A 26845-nucleotide genomic window follows, 5' to 3' on the forward strand; every position below is an offset into this window, starting at 1 on the left:
GATGAGGGAGAAAGGCCCCAGGCTGCTAAAAGTGTCCCTGTTCCTAGGCCTAGAGGCAGGTCACAGGGTCCTGAAAGGACCAAGGCTTGGCTCTTGTGGTTGGCACAAACTCTGATGGGGAAAGAATGCTGTGAAGAGTGGGTATGAGGAAGGCCTCCCTTCCTCTCTGCTCGGGCAGTTAGCAAAGCTCACACAGGGGCTGGCAGCTGCCTCCTTCTAGTCCTGGCTCCGCTCCAGAGTGAGATGTGGAGCCTCTCCCTCCGTTCTCACCCAGGCAACCCAGCACAGGTTTGCATGGCGGCCACGTGACACTTAGAGGAGTGGGCGAGACCCCGGCTTTCAGTGTCCGGTCACTGCCAGCAGTCTGCCCGCTGGGCATCTTGAAGGGAGACGAAGGTAGGCAGGCTTCAGCAGAGGGCACTCAAGTCCTAGGAATCTGCACTCAGCAAACAGCACGCGTGTGCTCCGTGGCTTCCCCGGGAAGCGGAGATCATGAATCTCGGTAACTCGAGCCCAGGGTCTCATCACTCACTGTGATTGTGGGGGGATTGAGAGCTGAAGTGGATCAGTCTAAACAAAACACACACACGGGGGACTCGTCCAAATTGAGCCCTCTTGGCCACCACTGGGGACCCCCTCTGACCTCGCGTGGAAGCCAGGAAGGGGTTTGGGTAGGGCGCTAGGAGGGGCTGGCAGTCTAGGGTTTCTTCCTCCCCCTACCCCCACCTGTGAGCCGGTGGGAGACATGAATCTCGCTGGCAGCGACTTGGGCCAGCTCAGCCATTTTCAGGGATGTTAATGAAATGCGGGAGCACTTGTCCTTTCAGACAGCGGCCCCTTTTATTTTGGAATGAAAAGCTGCATTAGTCTGAATGAGGTTTGGAGGCCTCATAAATCCGGAGCTGGCTGCCTTGTGGAGGAGCGAAGAGCCCAGACTTGGCTGGTGGGTACACTTGTTTACCAACAATTCGAAAAGCCAGGATTGGTGCCTCCCAATCCCCAGAGATGCAACTTGAGATCTATCATGCCAGCCCCAGTGCCTGCTGTTGGCAGGACAGCCTGGAGAGGCACGCGGTGACAGGGAGAGAGGGATGCAGGGTTCTGGGGACAACGGGGCTTCCCAGTTTGCTCCAGTAAAGGGCCCAAATCCTATTCTACTCTTAGCCTTTCTGTAAGCAGCCAGAAAGGCCTGGTGTCCTCTGGCAGAGGTGAAGGAGATCTTCTGCTGGAGCCTGCTCATCCCAGGTGGGATAGGACAAGGCTTAAGCCTGCAAGCTTAGGAGGCAGACAGGCCTGCATCGTCCTGCATCCTGGCTCCTTACCCGCAGTGCCGGGCAGCGATGGCCAGTAAATATTAGAGGAAGGAAGGAAGGAAGGAAGGGAGGAAAGAGGTAGGGAGGGAAGGAAGGAGGGAGGGAGGGAGAAGGTGGAAGGAAGGAAGGAAGGAAGGAAGGAAGGAAGGAAGGAAGGAAAGAGGGAGGGAAGGAAGGAAGGAAGGGAGGAAAGAGGGAGGGAGGGAGAAGGTGGCATACTAGCTGTGTGACTTTGGACTTCTTAAGCTCTCTGAGGCTCAGAGTCTTCATCTGTAAAATGCAAACATCACACAGCTCCTATCATAGCCAGTTGTGGAGAGGGTTAGATGAAGTGATGCATGTAAGGTACATGAGTGCGTATACCGTCTAGAATATGGAAAACATGTAATAAATACTAGTGGTCATCATTATCATTGCTGTTTTTGTTTTAATGCTTCCCACCCTCCCCTAGACTGACTGGAAGGGAGCAGGCTGCTGTCACTTTGGGGAGATCTCTGTGTTACAAAATGGCTTGACGCTAGGTCCAGAAGAAGGCCCAGTCCTGGGCTGCGGGCAGCTGGCTTCTGTCTGACCCCAGGGCTCCAGCTGGGCTGCCAAGCCCAGTGGCTGAGCCCTACAGCCCCTGCAGCTGGAGACTGTTTCCCATCGCAGCCAACATGGCAGCAGAGGAAAGCCTCCCTCCACAGTACTAGTTAATTCCCACCCGCTCTGAAATGTGCAGGAGCAAGGCCCAGCCTGTGAGGCTTTCCTGGGGGAGTCGAGGAGGCCCCATGTGACAGGGCCACTCTCATGCCCTGGGGGCCTCAGATTCCCCCTCAGCCTTCATCCACTCACTTCTCTGGTACCACTCTCGTGCTGGTTTTCTTGGAGCCTGCCAGGAGCCTTCTTCCTCCTGCTCCTCACCCTTCATGTCTCCCTCCCACTGGCCTTTCCCAGAGTTCTGGTTCAGAGTGTGGATCTGCCCTTTCCAAGAGTCACGCCTCTGCTTTTCTGTTTCTTCAGTACCCCAGCCAGGCCACTGTTTCCTGCACCCTGCCCCTCTCACAGCAAGAAGCTACCTACAGGATAACCAACACAAAACTAGCATCCAGCCTCTCCCCTCTTCCCCCATCCCCTAACCATCCTTGGGCACTGCTGGTGATGCCTTTTTAGCCCTTCATCCTTTACCTTGAGTTCAAGTCCTGCCAATCCCCTTTCCATTCCTCCCTCAGGGCACAGGAATTTTCTTCTTTAGAGAACAGCCAGGACGTTTTGGTTTCTTTTAGCAACTAAACCAGCTATGGAAGCTGATAGATGATGGAGATGGGGTGTTCAGTCTTGAATGAAGACACACCTCCAGCTTTATCCTAGAGGGCGGGGCTGTCTGCTCCCCTCTCCTGTGCTTTCTCCTTGCTGGTACCCACTGGGGCCCCGTTACTCTCTATCAAGAGGTGGCAGCTGCTGCTTCTTTGGCTGTGGTCGACATGTCCTTCCCTCTGGTCTCTTGGGTGACATTTTCCAATGGCTGCTTGGGAAACCAGCCACTCCTGCTCCAGGGTGAGGAAGGCCCAAGTCTGGCAAAGACACAGCCAGAACCCTCCCTTTGCTGCTGGATCTCTGAGAATGGCCCCCAAAACGGCACACCTCTTTCTCTCCTTTGGAGAACCCCAGGACTCTCACCTCATCCTCCCACAGCCACAGTTGCCTCCACTTCAGGTGGGAGAAAGTCCCCTCCTAATTGGCAGGAGTGGCCAAGCTGCAATATTCACATCGCCACACAATGCCATGGTCCCCTAAACGCACACAGGGAGGAAAAGAAACAACCTGGAAATTAACAGGCTAGATGGAACTTGACTCATAGTCTATTTGTAAGAAAATTAAAGATTTGCTTCTCAGATGTTGGGGGCCATACTCTTACCAGACAGCTGGCAAATGGGAGAGATTGGGAATGATGGAATAGATCAAATTATTTAAATGAGAAAAATAAATTCACACACAGCCTAGCCGCTGCCGGTGACAGTTCCGTTTATTTATCTACTGTATCGGCACCGCTTTGTCTCTGTCAAAAAGGTCATTAAACTCGCCTAACTGCGTAATTCGCAGCCTCCTGCTCCAGACTCGCTCCACAGCTCTTCCCTTCCCACGACACCCAGCGCCACTTGAAAAAAATTTATTATTGCTAATAAACAAGGTTTTGTGGTTTTTTTTTTCTTCTGTTTTTAACCCTTACTAGCTTGCTTCCCTACGGGTCCTGCTCCACCCCACGGAAAATCACAGTTTCTCTTCTTTCTCAGGAGGAATGCAGGAGGGAGGCCAGCGCCTCCTGCATAGCTGGAGAAGAGGGCTGGGAAGGACCAGGGTACATCTCAGCCACCCCTCTGAGTCTAAGGGTTTAGCGGTCTTCCTCCGACGCCCCTGTCGTTGCACTGCACGGTCAAGTCTTGCCTTCCACAGCAAAGGGTCTGGCCCGGGCTCTCTCGCCCCTACCAGTTCCTGCCGCTCCCCTAGCCCAGCTTAGACAATTCTCTTTGAATTCTGTCTCCCCGAGCCACAGCCCCAACTCTGCTTCCACGAGGGATGGGGTTAGGGAGGGAAACAGGTTCCTGAATCAGTCTCCAGCCGCCGCCGTCCAGCCACCGCAGGCGACGTGCGCGCTGGAAGGCGAGACTCTGCAGACCGCGGGCTCCGGGTCCCTTTGCTCCTGGAGGGCGCGTCTCCTCCAGCTGGTCGGGCCGCCAGGCTGCCGCGGTCTTCCAGCTCGCGGTGCCAGCTCGCGTGCTCCACGCTCGGCTCCTAGGCTCCGCGCCCTCGCAGTTAAAGGGACTGGGGTTTGCAGGACGGATGGGGACGTCTGGGAAGCCAGGAGAGTCCTCGTTCTCCGGGCGTCCCCCAAACCGCGTCCAGGGTCCCCTTCCCTGCCCCCTGCGCAGGTGTGAGCGCGCGAGTGTAGCCTCGGCGGGTGTGAGTGTGAAGTGTGTGTGCGCGGGGGAGTGCGCGGAGGGAGCGCAGGCGGCGGGTGGCGCGGGAGGCGGGAGGCAGGGCGCGGGGGAGGGGGCTGGGAGTGTGTGCGCGCGTGCAACTCCACTCCGGGGCTTTGTGCGAGCCCGGGCGATAGCATCGGCGGCGGCAGGAGGAGGAGCGGCCGGAGACGCGTGCAGCCCTCCCGCCAGCGCCCGGCAGCCGGGGCAGGTGGGAGCCCGCGCGGGAGCGGAGCCGACGCAAGCCAGAGCCGAGTCCGAGCGGAGCCCGGGCGGAGCCCAGGAGCCTTGCTCGCGGGCGGCCCGTGGGCGGCAGCCGGGCGGGGCGGGCGTCCGCGGGGCGGCCCCCCAGTAAGATGTGCGCAGCGCCGCGGGGCGCCCCCCACTCGCAGCGGCGCTCAGGAGCTGGGCAGCTGGGCCAGGCGGCGCCTCGGGGGCTGCTGCGCGCCCGCGCCTAGAGCTGCCGCCCCAGGGAGCCCGCCACGGCCGCGCCCCGGGCACGCTCGGCGGCGCCCAACGATGACCGCTCCCTGGCGGCGCCTCCGGAGTCTGGTTTGGGAATACTGGGCCGGGCTCCTCGTGTGCGCTTTCTGGATCCCGGACTCACGCGGGATGCCCCACGTCATCCGGATCGGTAAGCGCTCCCCAGAGCCGGGGGTCTCCGAGCACCTGGGCGGGGCGGGAACGGGGGGGCGCTGATCGCGACCCCGAGAGATTTCTCCAGTCTCTCCTTGATGCCGGGGCCGGTGACCACCCGGCGCTCTTTCCTGCGAGGACAAAGTTCCCAGGCCGGGGTCACGGGCCTTTCCTCTTGGGGAGGAGGCAGCCGGGCCGCGGCGAGCACGAGCCGGGGGCGCTGGTCGCGCTCCTGGGAGGCCACACTTGGCCGAGTGTAGCGACGCGTTCAGCCCCCACTCGAGTCGCGGGCGCATTTCCCGGCTGCTGCCAGCGTGACCGGCCGCAGACCGAGTTCTGGGACCCGGCTTCTCCGCGGAGCGGGAACCCTGGGGCAGGCGCCAACTTCTTTTCCCTCCTGGCTCTCCGCGGGCCCCTTGCCCCCCGCCTGGGGCTTGGCTCCAGCGGCCGCAGCGGGAACGCAGGGGACGGCTTCCCTGTCGGGGGCAGCCCGCCTCCTCTCCCGGTGGCCGCCCTTGGCCTCCGTAGCCCGCATTCAGCCCGGCGGCGCGGGGCCAGGGGAGGGCAGTCCCGTTGGTCGCTCCAGCCACTCCTCGCGACCCAGCCCTCTCTCCAGCCTGGGGCAGCGCTGGTTGGGGGAAGGGAGCAACGGAGCTGGCCCAAGGAAGCCGGGGAAGGCGGCGACAGGGACGCGAGTGGGTTTTAAAGTTAGCCGACCTCCCTCCGCAGCTGGCTGGCGGGGCTGCGCGCGGCTTTCTGGGGCCCTGGCGTCTCCGCGGCTCTTCCCGCCGGAGACTCTCACTTTGGGGCTCTAACTTTGTTGTGGCCGCCCCCGGCAGCCTGCAGGCAGCGCTCTGGGCTGTGCGAGGCGTGGGGAGGAGGGAGCGGTGCTGCGCGTCCCAGGCCTGCGACTGCGGGGGCTGGGCCCGGCCTCGCCACGCTGGAGCCTCCGCCACGCAGGCCCTGCACACGCCGTCAGGCCGGAGACCTGGGCCGCCTGGGTTCTCCAGGCGCCACCACCAGCATCTGGCAGGAGGCAGGCAGAGCTCTGCTAAGCCAGGGCCGCTGCCCTTCCCCGTGGCCCTTCTCCAGGTTCCTGGGCTGCCAGAGGCGTGAGGGGTGCAGGGAACCAGTGTCAGGCTTGGTTTCATACTTGAGGTTTTCCTAGGAGGCAGTCAGAAATCCTGGGGGTGTCCTCCGAGGCTCTCTCCTGGATCCCACACCCTCTTGGACTCCACATCCGGAGGGGGGTAGAACACGGTCCTCAGCTCTGCCGAGGCTGGGGTCTTTCAGCCCTTGCGCAGGATCCTGGCAGGTGCACACCTGGAGGCAGAGGAGTCTAGTCACCGGCCTCTGGGGACAGCCCTTAGGGTTAGATTTAACCCTTTGCAGCCTGGGGTGTTCCTGGCAAGGCAAAAATATCTCCTCTCTCTGCCCCAGAGCCTCGTTTAATCACCATTCCAGGGGCAGGCAACGCCTTAGTAGTGGGCCAGCACTTCCTTTATGCCCTGCTTCTCTCTTTTTTTGCGGGCCTGCATGGTCGCGTGCCCTTGGGAGAGAAGACGGGAGACCTAAAAGGTGCTCTTGGCTCAGCCCATGCATTGTACTTCCTCCTCTGTGGTCCTTCCTCTGGGGGGGTGCCCTGGGCATGCTCCCCGCCCAGCCTCAGGGGTGGAGGGCTTTGGGGGCCCAGGAAGGCAGCAGTAGGTGAGGGCAACCCCGGAAGAATTAGTGTAGGAGAGAAAGGATGATATATCCTCACCTGCCCCCTCTTACTGTGAAATTGACTTACACTGGGGGACTCCTCAGTGCCCTGAGGGGAAGCCCCAAGCCTGCCTGCCCTATCTTGGGTTCAGCGTGTAATCATGCAATTAAGGATGGCAAAGCCCTCTTCTCTTCTAATCTTCTTCGTAGTAAGCCCCAGGATTAATTAGCGTGTTGGCCCAGGCCATTTATATCTGAAAGCCTGGCCCCATTTGATTCCCAGCCCAAAGAATGGGGTGCTGCGCCGATGCCAATGGGACCACCTACCGGAGCTACGCCAGCATGGACAGAGGATGGGGAGGCCCTGAGGCCCCTGGGCTTCTCTGGGGAGCTAAACTTCTGTCCTTCTGAGCTCAGACTGGAGCCTCAGCTGGTGCCAGGGAACTACAGTGGACGTGGCAGAGAGAAGGAGAGAGGGAGAGAGAGAGAGGCTGCCTTTCATGTTGAAACCCAAACACACCGCTTTGGCTGGGCCCGATGACGATGCCATCTTCCTTTTCTCATCCCTTCCCACCCCTGTGATCCCAGGGTGCTGGCTCCAGGAATTGAAGCCTCAGATGTTGGGCCCCAGAGTGTGCTGGGTGCTTCTGGTTTGTGAGACTGGTGCCTGAGCAGGCTACTCTTGGAGCCAAATCCTTCTCTAGCAAGCAGGCGTTGCCGAGCACCAGCCAGGGAGAGGGTTTTCCTGCAGGTGCGCAAAGAGCTTTTCTGGGTTGGGGACCATCTTACCGCCCCCTCTCTTTGTGCCTCTTTTGGGGGCTGAAATTTCCTTTTAGACAAGGAGATGGATAGCTCAGCAGTGTGACAGAGTGTTCAAACAACCCTTCTTGAATAGATGAATTGCATTGCTCTGTCTTTTTGTAATTGTGTCTATCAGAGGGAGAGGGCAAGGCATTGATTGCTTGGATGGTTTGCAAGTAACAAAGGAGAGAGTGAGGGAGAGAGTGAGGGAGAGAGAGTAATTGGATTGTAGTCTGCGGAAAAAAATAGTCATTGATTATTTTATATGAATATGTGGAAGATGTATTCTGCGTGTGATTATCAAGTGTTGCTCATTGAAGGTTTTCAAGGCATATTGTTTGGCGTTTTATTATTATTATCATCGCTATTATTGTTCAGATGGATCCTCGTCTGAACTCATGGAAAGCAGTTTAACGCATGGGTCCTCTCAGCCAAATAGGCTTCAGTGACCTCCTGTGGGGACTTGGATTTTCTTGTACATTACCTAGCAGTTGAAGTGGAGGGGACCCAGGCTGGGAGCCAGGAGGCCTGGGTATTCTGCTCTGTCTTCCCAGCTTACTGGGCCGCCTTGGTCAAATCACACTCCCCCCCAACCTTGAGCCGCAATTTCCTCATCTGTAAACCGTTGGGTGGACCGTGATAGTTTGGACTATTCTGTGGCTTCAGAGTTCCTTTCAGTGCAGGCTGGTGGGGATCGTCAGCGCCATAGTAGATTTCATGTCAGATCCGTTGTGTTTCATGTGGCTCCCTCATGTTACAGACATCCTGTAGGATCGAGGGCCAGCCTAGGATTTGAAAGAAGAACCAGACAGCGGTGGCAGCAGCTGGGGAGCTCCAGTGGATGGTGGTGACCTCTAGTCAGCCAGGGGGAAGGTTCAGAGCCAAAAGACTGCAGAGACATAAAATAGGTGTCTGTGCATGTGTGAGGCGTGGGGGAGGGGTGCTGGCTCAGCCCCAGCCTGTCAGAGCCTCTACGGACAGAGCTGATCTGAGCAATGAGTCCCTGAGCCTAGGCTGGGGGGCCCGGCAGGCAATTGCAGTCTGTCCCAGGGGAGTGACGTTCCCTGCCCCAGAGTTCCCAAACCAGCCCTGTCTGCGTCTCCTCCCATTCGTTCACCCAAATGGTCCTGAACTTTTGTCTCCTCAGTTTGGGAGCCGCTTAGTGTAAAACAATGAGAAATTTCTCACAGTGACTGGTGATGCGCTGAAACATCACGCCTTGTAGGAGCAGACAGGAGCTGAATGAAGATCAATAGGGTTTTCCCCTCTGGAAGTAAATAGCTTCAGACAAGACCTGGGAGTGGCCCGAGGGGCCTTAGAAAGCACTGACTTGAGGAATTTCTGCCTCCACTTTCTAGCCCAGCTGTTCCTGTCAGCGGAGGCTTCCCTCCTTCTCCGAGCTGGAGTTTAATTTCTTCTCCATGCCCTGCCTCGCACTGCGCTAAACAGTCTTTTGACGTCAGGATGATCTGGGGTTTTTAGAAGTTGTTTATGCAGGATGAGCCAGGCAATGCGTCCTGACTGGGCTCTTCCAAGGTCACTTGCATCCCCCTGCCACCAAGCAGGACAGCTGACTTCAGAAGTCCAGCCTGCTGTGCTGTTGCGAAAGGATTTCTGAGGAGCTGCTCTTCATCCCCACCCCTTCAGGAATGCAAGGCTTCTTGGCTGCTTTTAAGATCCTTTGTGGGGTCTGTGGGCCTCCCCGAGTGTCTGTGTTCCCACAGGCACTCTCTGTTCCCTGCCTGTGGGGGAGGGGGCACAGATGCCCCTGCGGGCACTAGAACAACCTTTCCCCTGGGCAAGGTGCTAGGTCATATGCAGAGGTGGCTGCAGGACTGCTGGGGATGCTGTTTTAGGGGGAGACCTGGTTGTACCCCACAATGGAGGCCAAGCTCCCTCTACCCTGTCACAGACCTCTGCCTTTGCCGCTGCCTTCCGTAGTTGCAGCCTGAGCCCCACTTTGCTCACTCAGGACCCTGCAGAGGGAACTGAAAAAGCTGACGCTCCACTTGGCTGGGCAGCAGAGAGGAGCGCGGAGCTCCTCAGGCCCTGCCTGGCAACAGGGAGGATTGAAGCTCCAGGATCAGGGACCTTCCTCTGAGGCCAGCACCCAGCAGACCCTGGCTCATCTTCTGGAGTCTGGTGTGGTGGGGCTGGTGCTTTGGCTGGGCGGTGGGGCCAAGGGCCTGGTACCTATGGGGGCTTTGCTTGGGCTTGTCGCCTTGCACAGCTCTTCTCCCGGGTGCTGATGCCCAGCAGGAGCACCAGGGGGCAGTGTGCCCGTGCTGAGGTGGCAGCGCTGGTCTTGTCTCCAGTCTGGGCCCCCCTGGGTCTGGAGCACAATCAAACTAATGAAACAACGCAACAACAACACACTTCTGGGCTGCAATTCATTGGAGCACTTATTCACTGCAGGTCTTGTGCTAAGTGCTTTTCAAACAATGACTAACAATGTGGGTGAATAGTAAGTGCTCAATAAATGTAGCTGTTGTATTTTCCCCCTCATCTTACTTAGTCTTCACTACTCCAAAGGCATTATGCCCATTTTGCAGATGAGGGAACGTAGCTTGGTGAAGTCCCTTGCCGAAGACCACACGCCGGTGAGTGGTAGAGGCAGGGTAAGAACTCCTCTCCTGTCCCCTGACTCCAGATCCTGTACTTTTAGCTGTCTGTGTGTTAGGAAGACAGGAAACAACAATTTTTATAGCTGCTGAGTGCAGCGCCCCACCCCCATGGTTCTAGGTGCTGAGTGTGGCCTCACTGGGCTGGGCTGTTTGTCCTGCTATGGGGGTGGCTGTGGCTGTATGGGCTCTGCGACATGTAGCTCTGCCAGTGCTGGTTTTCAGAGTCAGACTGTCCTTGCTAATGGACCATGTGGCAGATATACTTCCTTGAGAGGCAAAGTATGGATGGTTTTTCCCACCCCTTCCACCAACACACATTCTTATACTGACTGCACCCCACCTTGTCTGGGCTTCTGCCCTCTGCCTCATGCTTTAGTTCAAGCCTGAAAGAAATGTGGGACTTTCCCTTGGGTGTGGTCTGTCCGCCCACAGGAATCCCTCTGCTCTGGGGACTCCGCATACATGTCCCCTTAGCAGCCACTGGGCTGTTCTCAAAGACAACGTCAGAGCCTTGAGGAGACCCTAGGGCCCCATGTCTCTGTCTCCCCCTCACCTTTATCATCTTCAGCTAGTGAGCTGGCCAGAGAAGGTGGCTTGTGAATTAGCTTTGTTCTCCCTTCCTTTCCTCATCTCCCTTCCCCTCCCCAATTCCACACCCTAATCTACCCTCCCCCTTGAAGAAGACCCACTGCTTCTTTTCCTCTGTGTTCTTTCTCCCGGGGGACATGGGGAGACTGGGATAATGGTGACTGCCAGGGACTGAACTGTTCTGGAAGTGGGGTAAACGGCACTGCTCAGAGCCCTTACAGAGGTGACAGATTTAGGACAGCCACGATCAGAGGAGTCATAGTATTTTTTAGGGCCTCAGTTTCCCGATCTGTAAAATGGTGCTGATACTGCCTGCTTCATAGAGTAAACTAGGTGTGACATCTTTTTAAAAAAGCTTAAATGCTGTCAAAGATGAGCATTTCTTCTTGCTGTTCAAGGAGTCTGACTCACACAGGGCCAGGACCAGGGTGAGATAAGTGACGCCACAAGGGAGCAGAATTTAAGGAGGTTCTCAAGTGGTGACCCTGCACTTGAACAACTGGCCCTGAGCGTGAGCGCCTCCTTAAATTTTGTGCCTCTAGGCGCCTCAACTGGCCTGCACCAGCACTTGTGTTTGCTCCTGGAGACAATGTTTTCTTCTGTTTCTCTTGTACTCCAGAGGCAAAATCCTAATTGAGGGTGATTGGGAGAGAGGAGCCTGGATTGAGGGCAAGAGGACTGGGTTTGAGGACAACAGGTCATTCTGAGTTTGCTTTTGTTTTCCATGGGCCACATGTTGTAGCAGCCATGCCCAGAGCACTTGGCCCCAGCTTCTTGTTGTAGTTCCCTTGGGATTATTAATACCTCCAGGGTTTATATCGTCTCCTGCTCCATCCAGCCCGGCACTCCCCTCTCCCAAAGCTCATTTTCCCACCTCCTGCTCCTTGGTTCCTTTGACATTTAGTCCTTCTTTACTAATGCTTATTGACCTTGGCTATAGTTCTGCTTGTGTCTAGGGCTTTCTCTAGTGCATGCGTGTCATGCTTCTCCCATTAGACAAGGAGCTGCCCAAGGGTGCCTAAGGCCACCTCTCCCCCATCACTACCAAGAGGTAGAATGAAGATTTTGGAGCCACGTAGCAATATATTTCTTTGATTCTGAGATGGATGCCCCCATTTTCACATCACTAAAATCAATATGTGTCTCACATGTCATGTCTGAGTATACTTGCGGTTTTTTTCTTTCTTGGCACTTCAAAATATAATGGTGTGTCTTGGGTTGGATGAAACGTGGTGGATTTGTGTTTGAGGCTAACATATACTGGCTGTGTGACCTTGGGCAAGTCATTTCACCTGTGAGCTTCCATTTCTTTGAGTATAAGATAGAAATATTAACATTAGGTTCAGCCATATTCAGCTGTTTTTGACCTACAAAAATTTCATATGGTTGAACCTTGTAGTATCATAGGGTTAGTGTGAGGCTTAAAGTAGATAAAGTGTATAAAGCTCTTTGCACAGTGCCTGATGCTTCACAAATGTTAGAAGAAAAGGATTCCCCAAGGGTGGAGGCCATGTCTCCGCCATCAGACTGCAAGCTCTAAGGCTGTCTGCTTCTCATGTCTCACCCGCCTTATGCCAACCCTGGCGCTCAGCACTCTATGCAGCTCAATATGTTGCATTGCCCATTACCCACATACCCATGTGCCTGCGATGGAATGGATGGGTCTAGCAGCCTATGACAATTATCTACCACGCTAGGGAGCAAGACAGGTGCCCCTCCTAGGAGGCTTCCTGACGTCAGCACCCAGACTCCTCCTGGCCTATTATTTCTCACATACCTGCAGCCCATAGGGTGCTGTTTCTTTCCTACGTTTGCAGTGTTTTCATTGAAATGCATTTTGCATGTATTCAGAGCTGGGAAGATTCTGGTTATGGATGCTTTGGAGGGTCCAGGGAGTCTTGATCGGTCCTTCTTGGGTGGGGAGTCCAATCTTGCTTCCTGGGCAGGCAATAGGTGCAGCCCAGAGAGGGTCTGGGGCCAGAGGCTGGGCCCCAGGGCATAGACACTGCTGGCTGTGCCGGGAGACACCAGGTAATGAGGCTGCGGCAAAGCCGTGGGGCAGAGAGTCCCCATGATGATAATTCAGATTGGAGAAAATGAGATGGAGTGAGATCCGGGGGGAGTGGCGGCTCTGACTCCAAATCCTTTGGTGCCACGCTGACTGGTGGTTAAGAAAGGCAGCGGGCAAAAGGGGATGGGGAAGGAGCTAAGATTCTAGTTTGTGTGAAGGGGGTCCCGATCCATAGGAGACAATTAAGTCTTGTGTTGTTAAAGCGACTGGCGCAGACAGGCTGCTGATGGAAGTGTGTTTATAGAGTTCTCAGAACAACTGCAGGGATACGCGCTTTAAAGATGGGAATGAGGGAGACTTCTGCAAAGCCTTCCTGCATCTACTTTGCAGAACTGAAATATGCTATTCCGAAAAGCCTGCCCAATTGGGCGGAAAACCGGAGCAGGCAGCTGAGGGCTTCCCAGGGCTCCAGGCATCACATTTCCTGTATGGTGAAGAATCACAGAATGGAGGCTGCAAAGGACCCCAGGGGTCATTCCAGGCCTCTGGTTCCCAAATATTAACATGTATCAGAATTACCTGGAGCTCTCAGTAACGTACAGATTACTGGGCCCCACACCCACAGCTTCTGATTCAAGGGGTCTAGGGTGAGGCCTCATCATTTGCGTTTCATCAGGTTCCCAGACCGTGCTACTGCGGTTCATCGGAGGACCACACTTTGAGAACCACTGTTCTGAACCCCTCCTCTGCCCCCGTAGGTGCATATCTAATCTCTGATTGAATATCACCTGTAGCAAGAAGCTCACCACTTTTTGACCCTGCCTCGTTCCTGATGGCAGGTGTTTTGGCCCACTCCAATCTTGGTTGCAAAATTTCTTCTCAAATGTATCTCCCTGTAGTTCCAGGGAAGGCACTGTAACTTGGACGTTGAGAGTGTAGGTTCTGAAATTCATCTGTCTGAGTTTAAACTCTCATTACCTCCCTCCAGGTCATGTCACTTGGGTTAAGTCACTTCACTTCTCTAAGCCTAGATTTCCTCACCTGTAAAATGGGGATAATAATAGATTTGACTTCATGGAATCATTGTGAGGCCTAATATGCTTGGCACAAAGGAAGCTCTCCATACAGTTTAGCAGTCTAGCACGGTGGGGAAGCTCACACGTTCTGGAATCCGACAGCCTGAGTTTGAAGGCTGTCTCCATCGCTTCCCACCTGTGTGACCTTGGGCAAATTGTTTAATCCTGCAAAATAATAATAACAATAATGATACTGCTACTACTACTATTAATAATAATGCCTGCTTCATAGGGTTTTGGTAAGGATTAAATGGTTAACGTATGTGAAGTGTTCAGATCATAACCGTGGTAAGCACCCAATAAGTGTTACCCATTACGCTTACTATTATGATCACCCCGCTCACTGATTCTGGTTCAGATTTGCTCCCTGTCTGTCCCACTATGCAGCTCTACAGAAATGGAGTCATTTCTCCGGATTAAAGATGCCCTGTTCTCCCGGTGTGGTGTCAAGGGCTATCACAGTGCTGCTCAGGTATTTAAACCAGAAAACCCATCACCTCCTCAGATCTCAGCTTCAGTGTCTGGTTAGACAACCCCAGATTATTTCAGCCTCTTCAGCCACCATTTTGCTGGGTTGATTTATACTGAGTCGGTGGTCTCCTGAGGTAATGAGGTCTTTTCCACAGGCGTAGCTGCTGATCTGTAATTTCTCTCATCCTCTCTTTGGCTGATCTTTTGAGCCTAAAGGTAGGACCTGTCATTTATCCCTAGTAAATCCTATCATTGACCCTCAGGCGGTTATTCTTCTCTTTGTTTCTGGACCACCACAGCCTGTTCCCATCTCCCCATCCTTGGGAGGTAGGTATAAAGTTCACCCTCTTCTTCCCTGGCCTCCCTGCTTGGCTCTGCGATAGAGAGGTTAGGTGCTTATTGGCCTGCAGTATGGCTGGGGCTGGGCACGACTGCTCTAGGCAGTGAAGCTTCCGTGGCTCCGTTTCCGTTCCCTGGCGTGCTTTGTCCCATCTGAGCCTAGAATGAACGTGCCTTCCCTCCCGTGAGCTATGTCTGCCATGAACACACACAGCAGGAAATGACCAGAGTCAGAGTCTGTCCGCTTTATTGTGGTCTTGGATCCACTGCTCTATACTTTTTCCCCCCCACACAAATATTTATTAACTTTATGAAACTATTTATGTTGACATGTTCAAAATAAATACATATTTAAACAAATTTTAATAAGTAATTTTAATATTTATTTATTGAATTTCAGGGGTACAATACAACATCGTGATTAGACATTTACACGCCTCACCACGTGATCACCCCCAACACATTAACCAACTCCAAAATCCCGCTGGTTTCCTTCTGCTTCCAGGCCCTTTACCACCTGCCATGGCTGGCATCTCCAGACTCATGAACTGTCCCTTGTGGCCTCACCCCGTCAGCTCCTCTGTACCGAACACCCAATTCCCCAGGAGGCACTATGGCATTCCTCACGCTCTGGGCCTCTGCTCTTGCTCCTCTTTCTGGCCAACTTCTAGTCATCCTTCAGGTCTCAGCCAGCACATCTTTTCCTCCAGGAAGCCTTCCTTGATTCCCACCTCCTCCTATGAGTTCCCACAGTGTTGTGGGCTTTGCTTGCTATAGCACTTACTGTACTGTAATTCTTAGTTACCTTAGAGGTAAGCACTGTACAACCATGAAGCATAGCTGGCTGGCTTGTTCCCCACCTTGTCCAAAGCATTGTGCGTGGCACATAGTAGGTGATTAGTAACTATTTCTTGCATAAATAAATGCATTGATGAATAAAGTCATTTGAATGTACGTCCACCTAACTGCCTCGTCATTCAGCTCAACACTTTTTCCATGTGGTCAACAGGACTTCATAGAAGACACTGTTCGATTCTTCAATGATGTTGGTGTCCTAATAGTGTCTGTGGTATTCTTCTGATACATCAATTCAGCACCTTCTATACCAAGACCTTTTCCATGTAGACTCTTGGGAAGGGCTGGAGTATTTAAAGGAGTGGTCCTTCTTTCTCAGGCCTAGGACTGGTTTTTACATTCATTGTCTGGTTCACATTATGATTCTCCTATTGAGAGACACAAACTGTCTACTTTAAGAAGAGACAGAGGAAAAGACCGTGAGCTACCTGCCTTTTCTGGCCTCATCCCTCTTTCCTTCCCACTTGCCCCTCAGTATCTCTGCTGCTCCCTGTGGGAGCTGAACCAAAGAAGAGGACATCTGCTGTTCCATCCTTAATAGACTGGTCACTCAGGACAGCTGCCAGGCAGAACTGTAGCTGTACCTATGTGCTGCCACCAGTCTTAGTGTAGGGCTCCGTTTTTCCTGTCTTTACCACATCACTGGAGCCTGCTAGGATGTGTAGACAACAGGTCTACGTGACAGCTTTCTGAAAAGTGACGGGCTGACAGTGAACCTGGAGCTTCAGGCTGTGGAGACAGTCAGCCTGGGCCGTTTAGCCCTGGGGACATACACATCATCTACACTGGGTTCTGGGGAGTGTGAATGTGTGTGCATGTATGCGTTTGTGTACCTGTAAGAGATGACCAATTGGAGGTTTGCTTCTCGAGCACAGGCTTCCAAAATTGGGCCTCAACAGCCATTCTTTATCCCAAGCCTGATGAGTAAATACAGTGACTTTCGTTTGGGTCAGTAGGGAAACAGAAGACGTACGTGATGCTTCTAATTCCTGAGTGACTGCACTGATCTGTCTATCACATTAGTGTACTGAGAGTGGGGGTGGGACAGGCTTGCAGCGGAGCCCTGAGCGTCCCCTCCTGAACATGGCAGGACCGGGATCTTCCCTGAGGCCAGCCCCCCCCCCCCCGCCTTTTGCTTCCCTCCTCAAGGAAATAGATGTCGCATTATGAGCAGAAAGAGCCTGTTGCCTACATGGCCATTTTTCCTGCCCAGTTTAATAGAGGTGACAGCCGTCTATTTTACTTGTCTCGTAACATCGAATCAGTAAATAAAATATGGGTGAACTCTCAGGTTTAGCTGAATTATGGCTGGTCCACGGGGACTGAGGGCTGGGGGGGAGTTGAACAGAGATTGAATCCCTGACTTCTTGCAAGAGAAGCTGAGCTTTGTGTCTTTCTCTGGATCCAGAAAATCTTTCCATGCTGAAGGAGGCCAGATGCAGATGAGGTCATCCTGTTTGACAGTCTCTGAGTCCATGGAAGAATACAAGTGGAGGCATCCAAGTAGTGGAGCTACATGAGTACAATACCTGCTCCCACTTTTTGTATCACAGTTTAGGATATTTAGGACTGAGAGGAGGAAATGACTAGGGCCACAAACCTTGATGAGCCATGGGAAAAATCAGATAAAAACATAGGTCACTGACCCCTAGTCTATATAAGAAAATCTCACTCACCTCCCTATTACAGACACACACACACACGCACACACATGCACACACCTGAACCTTAAAATTTGCAGTCTTAACAAAAGATAAGGAGACTAGATTTTTCTGGCATGGCAAAACAGACTTGTAAAACCCTTCTTCACATTGAGGGAGACATATGAATCAGATTCAGATGTGTTTATAAAAGCTCCCAGTTGATGATACCCACTGTGTGGCTTGTGTGGTTGGGCAAGAAGCAGGAAAATTAAGGTTCACCCCTCACCCCTGAGTTCAGCACCACGGAGAGCAGCCAGGCCCTGGGGTAGCAAGCAGACACCATTTGCACGCTGACTTTTCTCCAGTAAGGGTGATGAGGTGATTGGAAGGTCTTGCTAAACAGGCATTCTTTTTCCAAGTGCTATTCCTCTAGGACTCTAGTGTTTATTAACGGGACTGAGGTGTTTAGCAGGCACACAGTAGGCTCCTAAGAACTATTATTTGTGGTGGTTTGAATTGAGTAACTCACAGAAAAAGAAAATGAAGTGAATAGATAGAATTTTCTCCTGCTCCCCCCGCCCCAATAAATTGTTCTCAAATCTTTTATGCCTCGTGCGGCTTGTCTGCTAGGGAGCAGGAGCAGATGACAAAACGAGTGAACATTCCATTGTCAAATAGCACACCTGATACCATGCCTCTTTGCCCCGCTGCTCAGTGTCATCTTTCACATTGCATTTGGTAAGTAGGCTTGTGTTGTGTGTTTCTATCCTGCTAAATATGATTTCCTAAAAGTATTTTGGGGGGTTATTATTTCCTGAGTGTGGAGCCCAGCCAATCTGTAATAGAGCTGTATTTTCTGCTAGTAAATGAAATGACTTCTTGTTCAGGTTATGGGAATTAAGTGTGTTGCAGTTTTGTGGCATTCCCCAAAGAACCCAGCAGTACCAGGTGCTACTCCACCACGTGGATGCGTCCGAGAAGCTTTGTGATTGGGCTGGCCATTGACAAGGGGCTCTCCCAGACCAGAAAGTGACCATAGCATGCCTCACAGAAAGGGGGCGCTTTTGTCTGTCACTGGCGTACTGTGAGTTGGCTGGAATGCCTGGACTAGACGCCAAAGGGCAGGTGGCTAAGCGTGTTAGAATGATAGAGTCAGAGGAATTGGCTTTTGCTCTGAACAAGGAGTGAGGTTTAGGTAAATTGGGCTCCAGGGATTTAGGAGGCAAGATGGCACCTTGAAGTCATACAGCAGCTAGAAAGATCTGGAAAAGGCAGGGAGGAAGTGGGTCTACCAAGTAGGGTATTCTAGGGGCTCAGGCATAAGACAACTCAGTAAGAGAGGACTGGGGTTTTTGCTATTCCTGCTTGGATTCGCAGAATCAGAGAAATCTGCTTTGGAAAGGTGGCTATTTTTATGCTGTTTGTAATTTAGTGTTTATTTCCTGTCTTTTTCACATGGACTCTGGGCTGACTCATTGATTCACCGAACATTTTTGGAGCTTCCCCTCTGTGTACTGCGGAGTACACAAAGCAGGGAATTGCAGGGGTCTACGGGAATGGGGCATCATTCCTGGACCTGCTGGCATCTGAATGACCTCATGGTAGGTCCGAGTAGTTGACCTTCAGGGGTAGCCATGGTTCCTTGAACATTTAGTTTTGTGCAGTTTAGATGACAGCCCTACCTTTGAACCTCCCTCATTCTCCCGTGTGCTGGGAGGAGTCCTGAGGCCCAGAGAGAAGAAACAAGCTAAAGATTACCCAGCAGAGCGTCAGCCCTTTCCTTTCACCCTCCACTCCCACCCTCCTCCTGCCCTGCTTCGCCTCAAGCATTCTATCACTTACGTTGTTCCGAGAACTCTTTCACTCCTGAGCTGTCACACCCATCCTCCAGCCCCACTCAGCATTCATTTTGACCAGTTCTCCATCTCCTGGCAGAACCAGACCTTCGCTTTTCTACATGGAGTGTATGTGTGTGAAATGGGGAAGGGGGAAGGTAGAGGCAGGGGTTAGTATCCAATTTTTAAGTCTCTGAGGGATATGATTCTGTCCCCTGGGTGTGAAAGTTCTTCTTTCTGGCTAATTCAGATTCTTCCTGCTGCAATGTAAATCTATTTTATCCGTGACCTGACATGGCAATTTGGGGAATCTGGGAGGGAACATCTAGATTGGAAGCCAGTAGCTTCAGGGACTTTTCTTTCAGAGGCTGGAGCAAAGAAGCTCTCAGACAATTAAACTGAAGTGGCTATACTTTTGCTCACATGGGCTTGGACAGATTTATAATATTTTCTTTTTTAAAAAATTGGGACTTTTTTTCCCATGGAGACAAGGATTTATGGAATAATCAATTTCTTTAGCTGCATAATACATTGGAGTGATCCGTCAATGCAGGCATCCATCTCCGCCAGAGGCGGGGGAGGGCAGACAACCTTTGAGCCTGACTCACGCGGCAGAAGGCGGCCTTTTCTGTGAACTGCTTTGATCCCAGACCTGGATCTGAGGCCCTTAGTAAGAAAGGTCTGGGGCTCCTGCAGCCCCACTCTTTGAGCAAACATGCTAATGCTTTCTCCTTATCAGTCTCAGCCTTACCCAGGGAGGAGTAAGGTGCAGCACGTGCTGTCCCCATTGTGCAGATTTGGAGAGTAAGTGCCAGAGGGGGTGCTCAAAGAACTAAGTTTGGAGACGTGAAGGCAAGAGTGCTCACCTCTAAATCTCTGAGGGCTGCAGCGTGGAAGAGGGAGAAGATTGGGTTTTAAAGGTCCCAGGAGAGAGCATTGGGACCATTATCAATGGGATGATGGACAAGAAGGCAGAATTTGGTTCAGTACCAGCTATCTCATATTCAGTACTATTTGAAGGTAAAATAAGATATCTTGTGGAGTAGATGTCTCCTGTTATAGGAACATTCCAGAACAGATTGGCTAGGGCTGTTACAGAGGGGGCTCTGGATTGCTTTCACAGTAATATTCTAGGCACCCCCAACTGGGCAACTAGAGATGCTATAAAAGTCCAGGGTTTCCGAGTGCCCCGGAAGGCCGGGGCTGTGGCTGCTTCATGTCATACAAACTCCGTGAAGGCTGAGCTCTGCGTGGTGGTTACAAGGAGTGCTCCTAACATCAGACTCTTCTCTGCATGTCTGTTATAGCAGTTCGTCCCTTGGCAGTGCCCATGGGGTAGGAGGGAGACTGGGGCTGCAGCCAGCTCCACAGAGGGCCCATCAACATTTTTGAGCAGTATGATGCCGAATATACTGGCGTCTGATGTCATTTAATTGTCACATCTCTCTGGTGTAGGTATGATTCTCTTATTTTGCAGGTGTAGAAACTGATGTCTAAAGGAAGGGGACGGTCCAAGGCCCCACAGCTGCTGGGGTGGAGCTTTGTCCACTCATCGTCACAAGCAGTTGTTTGCTCAGCAAGCCTTTGCTGAGCACATACTGTGTGCCAGCCCTGTGCCCGGTGCTAGGACTACAAAAGTGAGCAAAGACATGCTCTTTGCCCTCGTGGAGCTTGCAATCTGGCAGGAAAGACTGACGTCAAAGAGTCATTCCAAGTTTAAAGCATGTTACAGAAGGGAAGTGCAGGCTGCTCGGGGGGCATCAGGAAAGGATTTCCTGAGGACGTGACATTTGGGCTGAGACAAGGGGCGGACATTTAGGTGAAGGCCATACGGGGGCGTGAAGGATATGTTCTAGATAGAGAGAATAGCGTGTGCAGACCCCGAAGAGGAAGACAGGTGCTAAGTTGGACCACTGTAAACTACCCGTTTTGTAAGTCAAACATGGTCAAATGGCAACAATTTCTTGTTTCAAACAAGTGTTTCAAAAACTCAAGGAAGTCCGGTGTGAACAGAGTGAGCAGAGGGCGACAGGGGACAATCAAGGCTGAGTGGGTCTCATGGAAGGCCGTGTAAGTCAAGGAAAGGAGGTTGGACTTCATCTCAAGGGCACTGGGGAGCCACTAAAGACTATGAAGGGGAGAAACATAACCGGATTTGTACCTCTGAAAGGTGGTCCTGGTGGCTGTGTGATGTGATGACAAGGGGGACCATCGGGAAGCTGCGTAAGTAGTTCACGTGAGAAAGAACAACGAGATGTGGGGGCAGAATGGAGGGTTGGTTAGAGACCAAGTTCCCTGACGCCTGGTCCAAGGCTCTCTGCAGAAGCCTGGGGTCCCCGGAGCCCTAGGCCTGAGCACTGGAGGCCAGGCCATGACACACGAGTGGTCCATTCCTGAGCCGCACATCTGTTTTGTGAGATCTCCCCTGATGAATGCCACAGTTGGCTGTCTGCAAGCTCAGCTGGATCTCCAGCACCATTCCATGGTGTTCCCTGGTTTGACTAGAATCCCCTAGGTGTGTTTCCCCCGGTGTCAAATGTGGGGAGCCCTCTTCAGGTGGTAGCTGCTCTCCCCACAGTCTCCTCCAGCAGGCAGGAGGGTCCTGAATGTCTGGCTGCTCAGCCAGGCCTTCTGCAAGTCCTAGGTCCCTCGACCACCTGGCAGGGAGGCTGGAGAAAGGGGCTCTGTCTGGTCTCAGCTTCTTCCTTAGAAGTCTCCAAGGGGTCAGGAGCTTCCCTGTGGCTGAGCTGAAACCCCTTTGCCCACGGAAGGTGGAGCCGCCCTGCTTCTCCTTGGCAGATTTGGAGGGAGGAGGGAGACCTCCGCCTGCGACAGAGGACTGCATGGCAGCAGTGGGAGTGGCTGGCCCACGCAGATCGGTGGGGCTACGCTTCCCTTGTGGTTTCAGTGCAGCAACCTGTGCTCTCACAATATGACTATATTCATAAAAATACCAAGAGACCCCTTGAAGGCTTCCAATGGGCCAGACACTGTGCTAAGCGTCTTTCAGACATTCAGTCCCTTAATCCAGCACATCTAAGAGATGAGGACTTTATCCCCACTTTATAGATGAGGAAACTGAGAACTTAGGGTAATGCACACAGAAAAAGCATTCTGTAGACGTTAGCTGACATCATCATCGTCATCATTGTGGTCATCGTCACGATTGCTGTTGTTATTTTAAGTGATGGGTGCCGAGAACTATTACAGTGACTGGAACACAGTAGGTGCTCAGGAATATTTGTTGAATCTGTTTATACAGATACAGGCAGGAAATGGAGTGAGTGGTCTGGGATGGGAAACCAGCTTGGGACAGGGCTCTTCTCAGCTCCCTTGATCCCTGAGGATTTTGGCTCCCATTCCCCTAGCCCAGGCCTTTCTTAGTCTTGTCCTGCCCCTTTCTCACGCTCCTTGCCTGTCCCCCATTCCTCTAGCCAGGACACCTGGATTCTCTGTGCCCTTTCCTGGCAGCTGCAAAGAACGCATGGACAACCTCGAGTGCCCACTCTCCTGAGAGTGGGGGGTTTGCAAGACCCTCCTCCTTCAGAACTTCACGTTGTGGTTGGTTCCGCACAGCCCTCAGCCACTAGCTGACCCCTCCTTGGGCCCCGCCCAGCCAGGACTCCACGGAAACCACTTCAGAAAGAGAACCATTATCAACTCAAGGCAAGGAGTGCTTTCCATGCTTCTCCATTGCATGCTTCTCACTTGGAATGCCCTCCCCTCTTTGGCCTCCTGCTGAATGTCTTCTTTCTCATATTTCATTCCTATTGTAAGTCTCACCTCCTCCAGGAAGCCTCCTTTCCTGGACCCAGGCAGCGGGTCACGACCACCTGCGCCTCCGTGGAGCCCTGCTCTAGCCTGCTTTTCAGAGCACTTCTTACCGGTGTGGAAATGATCTCCTTCCCCTCTGCTCTTCCTCATGATCCCAGAGCTCACAATGTTGAAGCTTGTGGGCCTATTGCATTTACCTCACATTTTTCCCCCCAATTTTGTCATGGAAACACCACCACCACCACCAATGCCTTTGGACAGCTTACTCTTGAAGGCAAACTCCTTAGCCTAGAATTCAAGGAGTTCTCTTTCTGAACTGTGTTTTCAGGCTCTGCCCCCACCCTCATCAATTTAATTTTAAGTGGAATTAGCCAACATTCAAAAATTGGGATGTTTTATATAAAATTTTGGATTTCCAGCGTTTTACCCCACAAGCCCCCATGCCACAGCCCCCACCTGTCCTTCTAGTGCGTCCCCTGCGTCAGGGCCATTCACTGTCATGCATGTGCTGTTTCTTTTGCAGGAAAGTTAGGAGGGAAAAGTAACATATTTTGTGTACCTGTGTTTTTATTATCAGGAGTAAACAAAAGACATAGTAAAAGGGTCATTCATTTCAAACGCTTTTTCCTCACCAGTCCTGCTTTACTTTAGGTTTCCTGTTGCCCGCCCCCTACCCGCCCCATGGACCCGGAACTTCTCAAAGGCCAGGACCTTATCTCATTCCTGTTTACCATGGTAACAACTATCATTCATCGAGCCCTTGTCCATCTCATTTAACCCTCACAACTACCTTAAGGGAGGTCCAGTCATTCCCACATTCCAGAGGAGGCATCTGAGCCCTGGTGAGGTCAAGCCACCCCTTCAGTAAGGGATGGTGTCACCAACATTTGAACGCTGGTCTGCCTGGCTCCCCCTCCGTTCCCCTGTGTATTCCCTGCAGCCGCCCCAAGCAAGGAGCACAGTAGGTAATTAATAAATGCCCTAACAAATCTAATGGAATTCCGGAGTCGCCACAGATGGGATGGAGCCAGGTGCGACCGCCCCCCACCCCACAGAATAATGGCGGCTTTAGGATGCTTCTGGTTTTTCCTTCCTTTTGGCACCTGGCTGGCTCTGAGCTGACGCTGTATATCTCTAGGGCGGCATTACCCAGAGTTAAGTTAACATGCGCCCGGCAGAAAATCTGCTGTGAGTCCCTTCGCATTACCATGTCTTTGAGGTGCCAGGACATGGTGCGGGCATCCGAGCTCTGCAGGAGCATTTTAACAACCTCTGTCCTTGTTCGCTCTCTGCAGTCTTCACAGTGGCCGCAGGCCCATCGCTCCGACACAGTCCCAGCAACTAATTGGGTCTGGATAACAGGCCACACAGACACGTGTCCTTTCCCATCCCCCTCCAGGCTCTGAGGGGGCGATACAAAGTAGGCAGCCCTGCAAAGCTGCTACTTCTGCTTGGCAGGGTTTGGGGAGAATGGGGAGGAGGGGAGAGCCTGTGCCTCTGCCCAGGGAGGCATGAGGTACTGGGCACCCCCACCCTAGCCAGGCTGCTGGCCAGGGCACCTGTAGTGAGAGTGTGGGCTGTCTGATGTTAGGAGTCTCCTATGGACAGTGTCAGGTGGCGGCTGCATAAGGAAGATTTAGCAAAGAACGAAGCGTGAGCACCACACTTAGAATAGTGTTTGTAAATCACGCCTCGCCCAGCTCCTGAGATCTCATCATCCCACCGGCCCCTTGGAGCCAGGTGGCAATGGGAAGCTTCAGATTAATTTAGGAGATGTTTTCTTTGGAGAACCTCCAGCCTTCTGTGCAAGTGGATTAAGTTCTGGAGCAAATGGGGGCTCTTACTTACTTTGTATTTGGGGCTGGCTTTGTCTCCTGCTGCTGAGATGTGCTTTGGGCCTATGGATTATTCCCTATATCCCGACTCAGGGGTCCCAAGACTCACACGTGCTTCCAGTATGAGATTCCAGACATCTGGCCTTCCTGGTTCTGGAAGCGGGTCCCTTTCCAGGGAGACAGTATCCTTGGTGACAGTGTTGGATGAGGCGTGAGTGACTTACTCCTGGGTACACAGTTTCCTGGGCTGAGCTTAGATCCACCCCCTGTGGGAGGTGAAAGGTCTCGACTTACTGGAATTTGCAGTGACCCTAGAGGTCAGACAGGGACCGCAGCTTCGGTGAAAGTCTGTCCGAGCAGCCTTCATTCTTCCCAGCTCTGGGGGTCATGCTGGAGTCATTGGCTCCACCCGTGGGTCAGCAGATCTAGTTTTTCCATCTCCTGGGTAGTTAGACCCAATAGAGGACAAGAGGACTGTGAAACATTCGGTGTCTCTCAGGCTCAGGGGTTCCTGTGCCAGCTTGAAGTGGCTTTCCAGTGCTGTCCAGGGTAAGACAGGGGCCTCCTGCCTGGGACAGACCCCCGCCCCCTTCAAGGTTTGGTCAGTGAACAGTCCAGGTTGGGGCCTCCCAGACTCCCTCAGCCCCCTTGCTCTCTGTGCCTTGGGGTCTCTGCTTTAGCACGTGATTTCCAGAGAACTAGGGATTCCCTCGCTCTCCCACTCAGGGTGGACAACACTACCTTTCCTCATGGCCCCCGCCCAGGAGACAGTCTTACACTAAAAACAAACAAGCCAAAAGGGAACTAAAAGACCACAGCCAGAGAAAAACACTACAGCCAGTATTTACTGGGCACTTACTATGCCAGAGAGTGTTCTAGGCACTTCTAAGCATTCGTTCTTTAATCCTCACAATGACCCTAAGAAATGGTCCAGACCCCCTCACTTTGCAGATGAAGAAATTATGGCCCAGAGATGAAAGGACCTGCCCTGAGGTCACGCAGCCAGTAGGTGGCAGAGCCTGGATTCCAATCTGAGGTCAGGCCTCAGAGGCCTGGCCCTTAGCCATTTCACTCCAGGCCGTCTCTGCTTACGTAGAGAAAACCTGGATTATTGTTCAGTGTAAGTTTTCCAGATTTCTGCACCTGCCCTGATAGGATCTGGGTAGGAGTTTCCTGGGCTTCAGGATCCCTTGATGCTAAGAACGGAACAGGAGGTTTAGACTCTGTTTTGACCCCAGTGTTTTAACCCCTGAATGAACCAATGTGGATGAATTCTTATTGAGCGATAAAGAGAAATAGGGGGCCACTGATCGAGACAGATACTCAGAGACAAAGAGACACAGGAAACAGAGAGAAGAAGAGAGAGAAGGAAGGCAGATGAAGTGGGTTCTGGTACTGGGATGACCAAGCTCTGAAATGCCTGGTGGGGTCAAAACACCCCCACAATCAAAACAGCAGGTTTAAATGTGCTTGGGCTTGTGTCACGCTGCTCCTGTGTTTCTGGCCTCCCTACCTGTCTCCAGCTTCTCAGCAATGAGGCCACTGGGTGTGGCTTGTCTTCTATTGGTGGACACGTGCCATAATGTCAAATACTTAAGGTTGTGCCAGCCTAGCACAGAGTGGCGTTCCATGAGTTTTCCTGGAGGGACCAGCTCGTCTACATGGAATCCATGTGAAGAGATATCTGAGAATCTGCCAGAAAAGGAACTCTGTAGATGGAATACACCCATCCCTGTTGGCTCGAAGAAGCTGTGTGCAGTTCATCTTGCCTGGCTCGCTTCTTTCCCCTTTTCCTTCTTTTTCCCCTCCCATCCCCTCCCCCTTCCCCTCCTCCCTTTCTTTCCTCCAGTAAATGCTGGTTGAGCACCTTCTATGTGCCAGGTATACTGGGTGCTGGGTATAGAGCCATCACCAAAGAGACGTATTCCCTTCTTCATGGGATCTGGTCTGCTCTACTCAGGGTGACAACCAATAAACAGGTAAGCAAACAAATAAATACGTATTTGTATTACGGCAAATGCTGTGCATGAAAATAATTGAGGGACTCCTCTTTGGTTTGGGCACAGGCAGGGCCTCTCTGAGGAGGTGGCATGTAGGCTGAGTCCTGAAGAACAGGAGGAATGTGCCATGTGAAGAATGCTGAGAGAGCATTCCAGGCAGAGGGAGAGCATGTGTGAGGGCCTCGAGGTGGGAGAGAGCATGCAATGGTCAGAGAACAGCGAGAAGGCCCGTGTGCTGGACTTGGAGTGCCGGGGGGTGGGGTATTGTCATAGGCTGAGGCTGGGGGGGGGGTGGTTTGCCAAAGCGCTGCCCTGGGGCTCTCCTCTGCTCGTCTAGGTTCTGGTCTGAGCACACGCCGCCCTTGTACTGCAGACCATTGGTT

General features: G+C 52.8%; 1 protein-coding gene across 1 annotated transcript in view; it reads left to right on the plus strand.

Annotated features, from left to right (window-relative positions):
- Positions 1-4142: 4142 nt before the first annotated feature.
- GRIK3 (glutamate ionotropic receptor kainate type subunit 3) overlaps positions 4143-26845 on the plus strand; it is a 208370-nt gene continuing 185667 nt past the window's right edge. Inside the window, exon 1 of the mRNA XM_081055303.1 lies at positions 4143-4904. Coding sequence (XP_080911429.1) covers positions 4790-4904 — 115 coding nt within the window. The 5' untranslated portion in view covers positions 4143-4789. The remainder of the gene's footprint in view (positions 4905-26845) is intronic.

The sequence above is a fragment of the Rhinolophus hipposideros genome, assembly GCF_964194185.1.
Source record: "Rhinolophus hipposideros genome assembly, chromosome: 8".
Classification (NCBI taxonomy): domain Eukaryota; kingdom Metazoa; phylum Chordata; class Mammalia; order Chiroptera; family Rhinolophidae; genus Rhinolophus; species Rhinolophus hipposideros.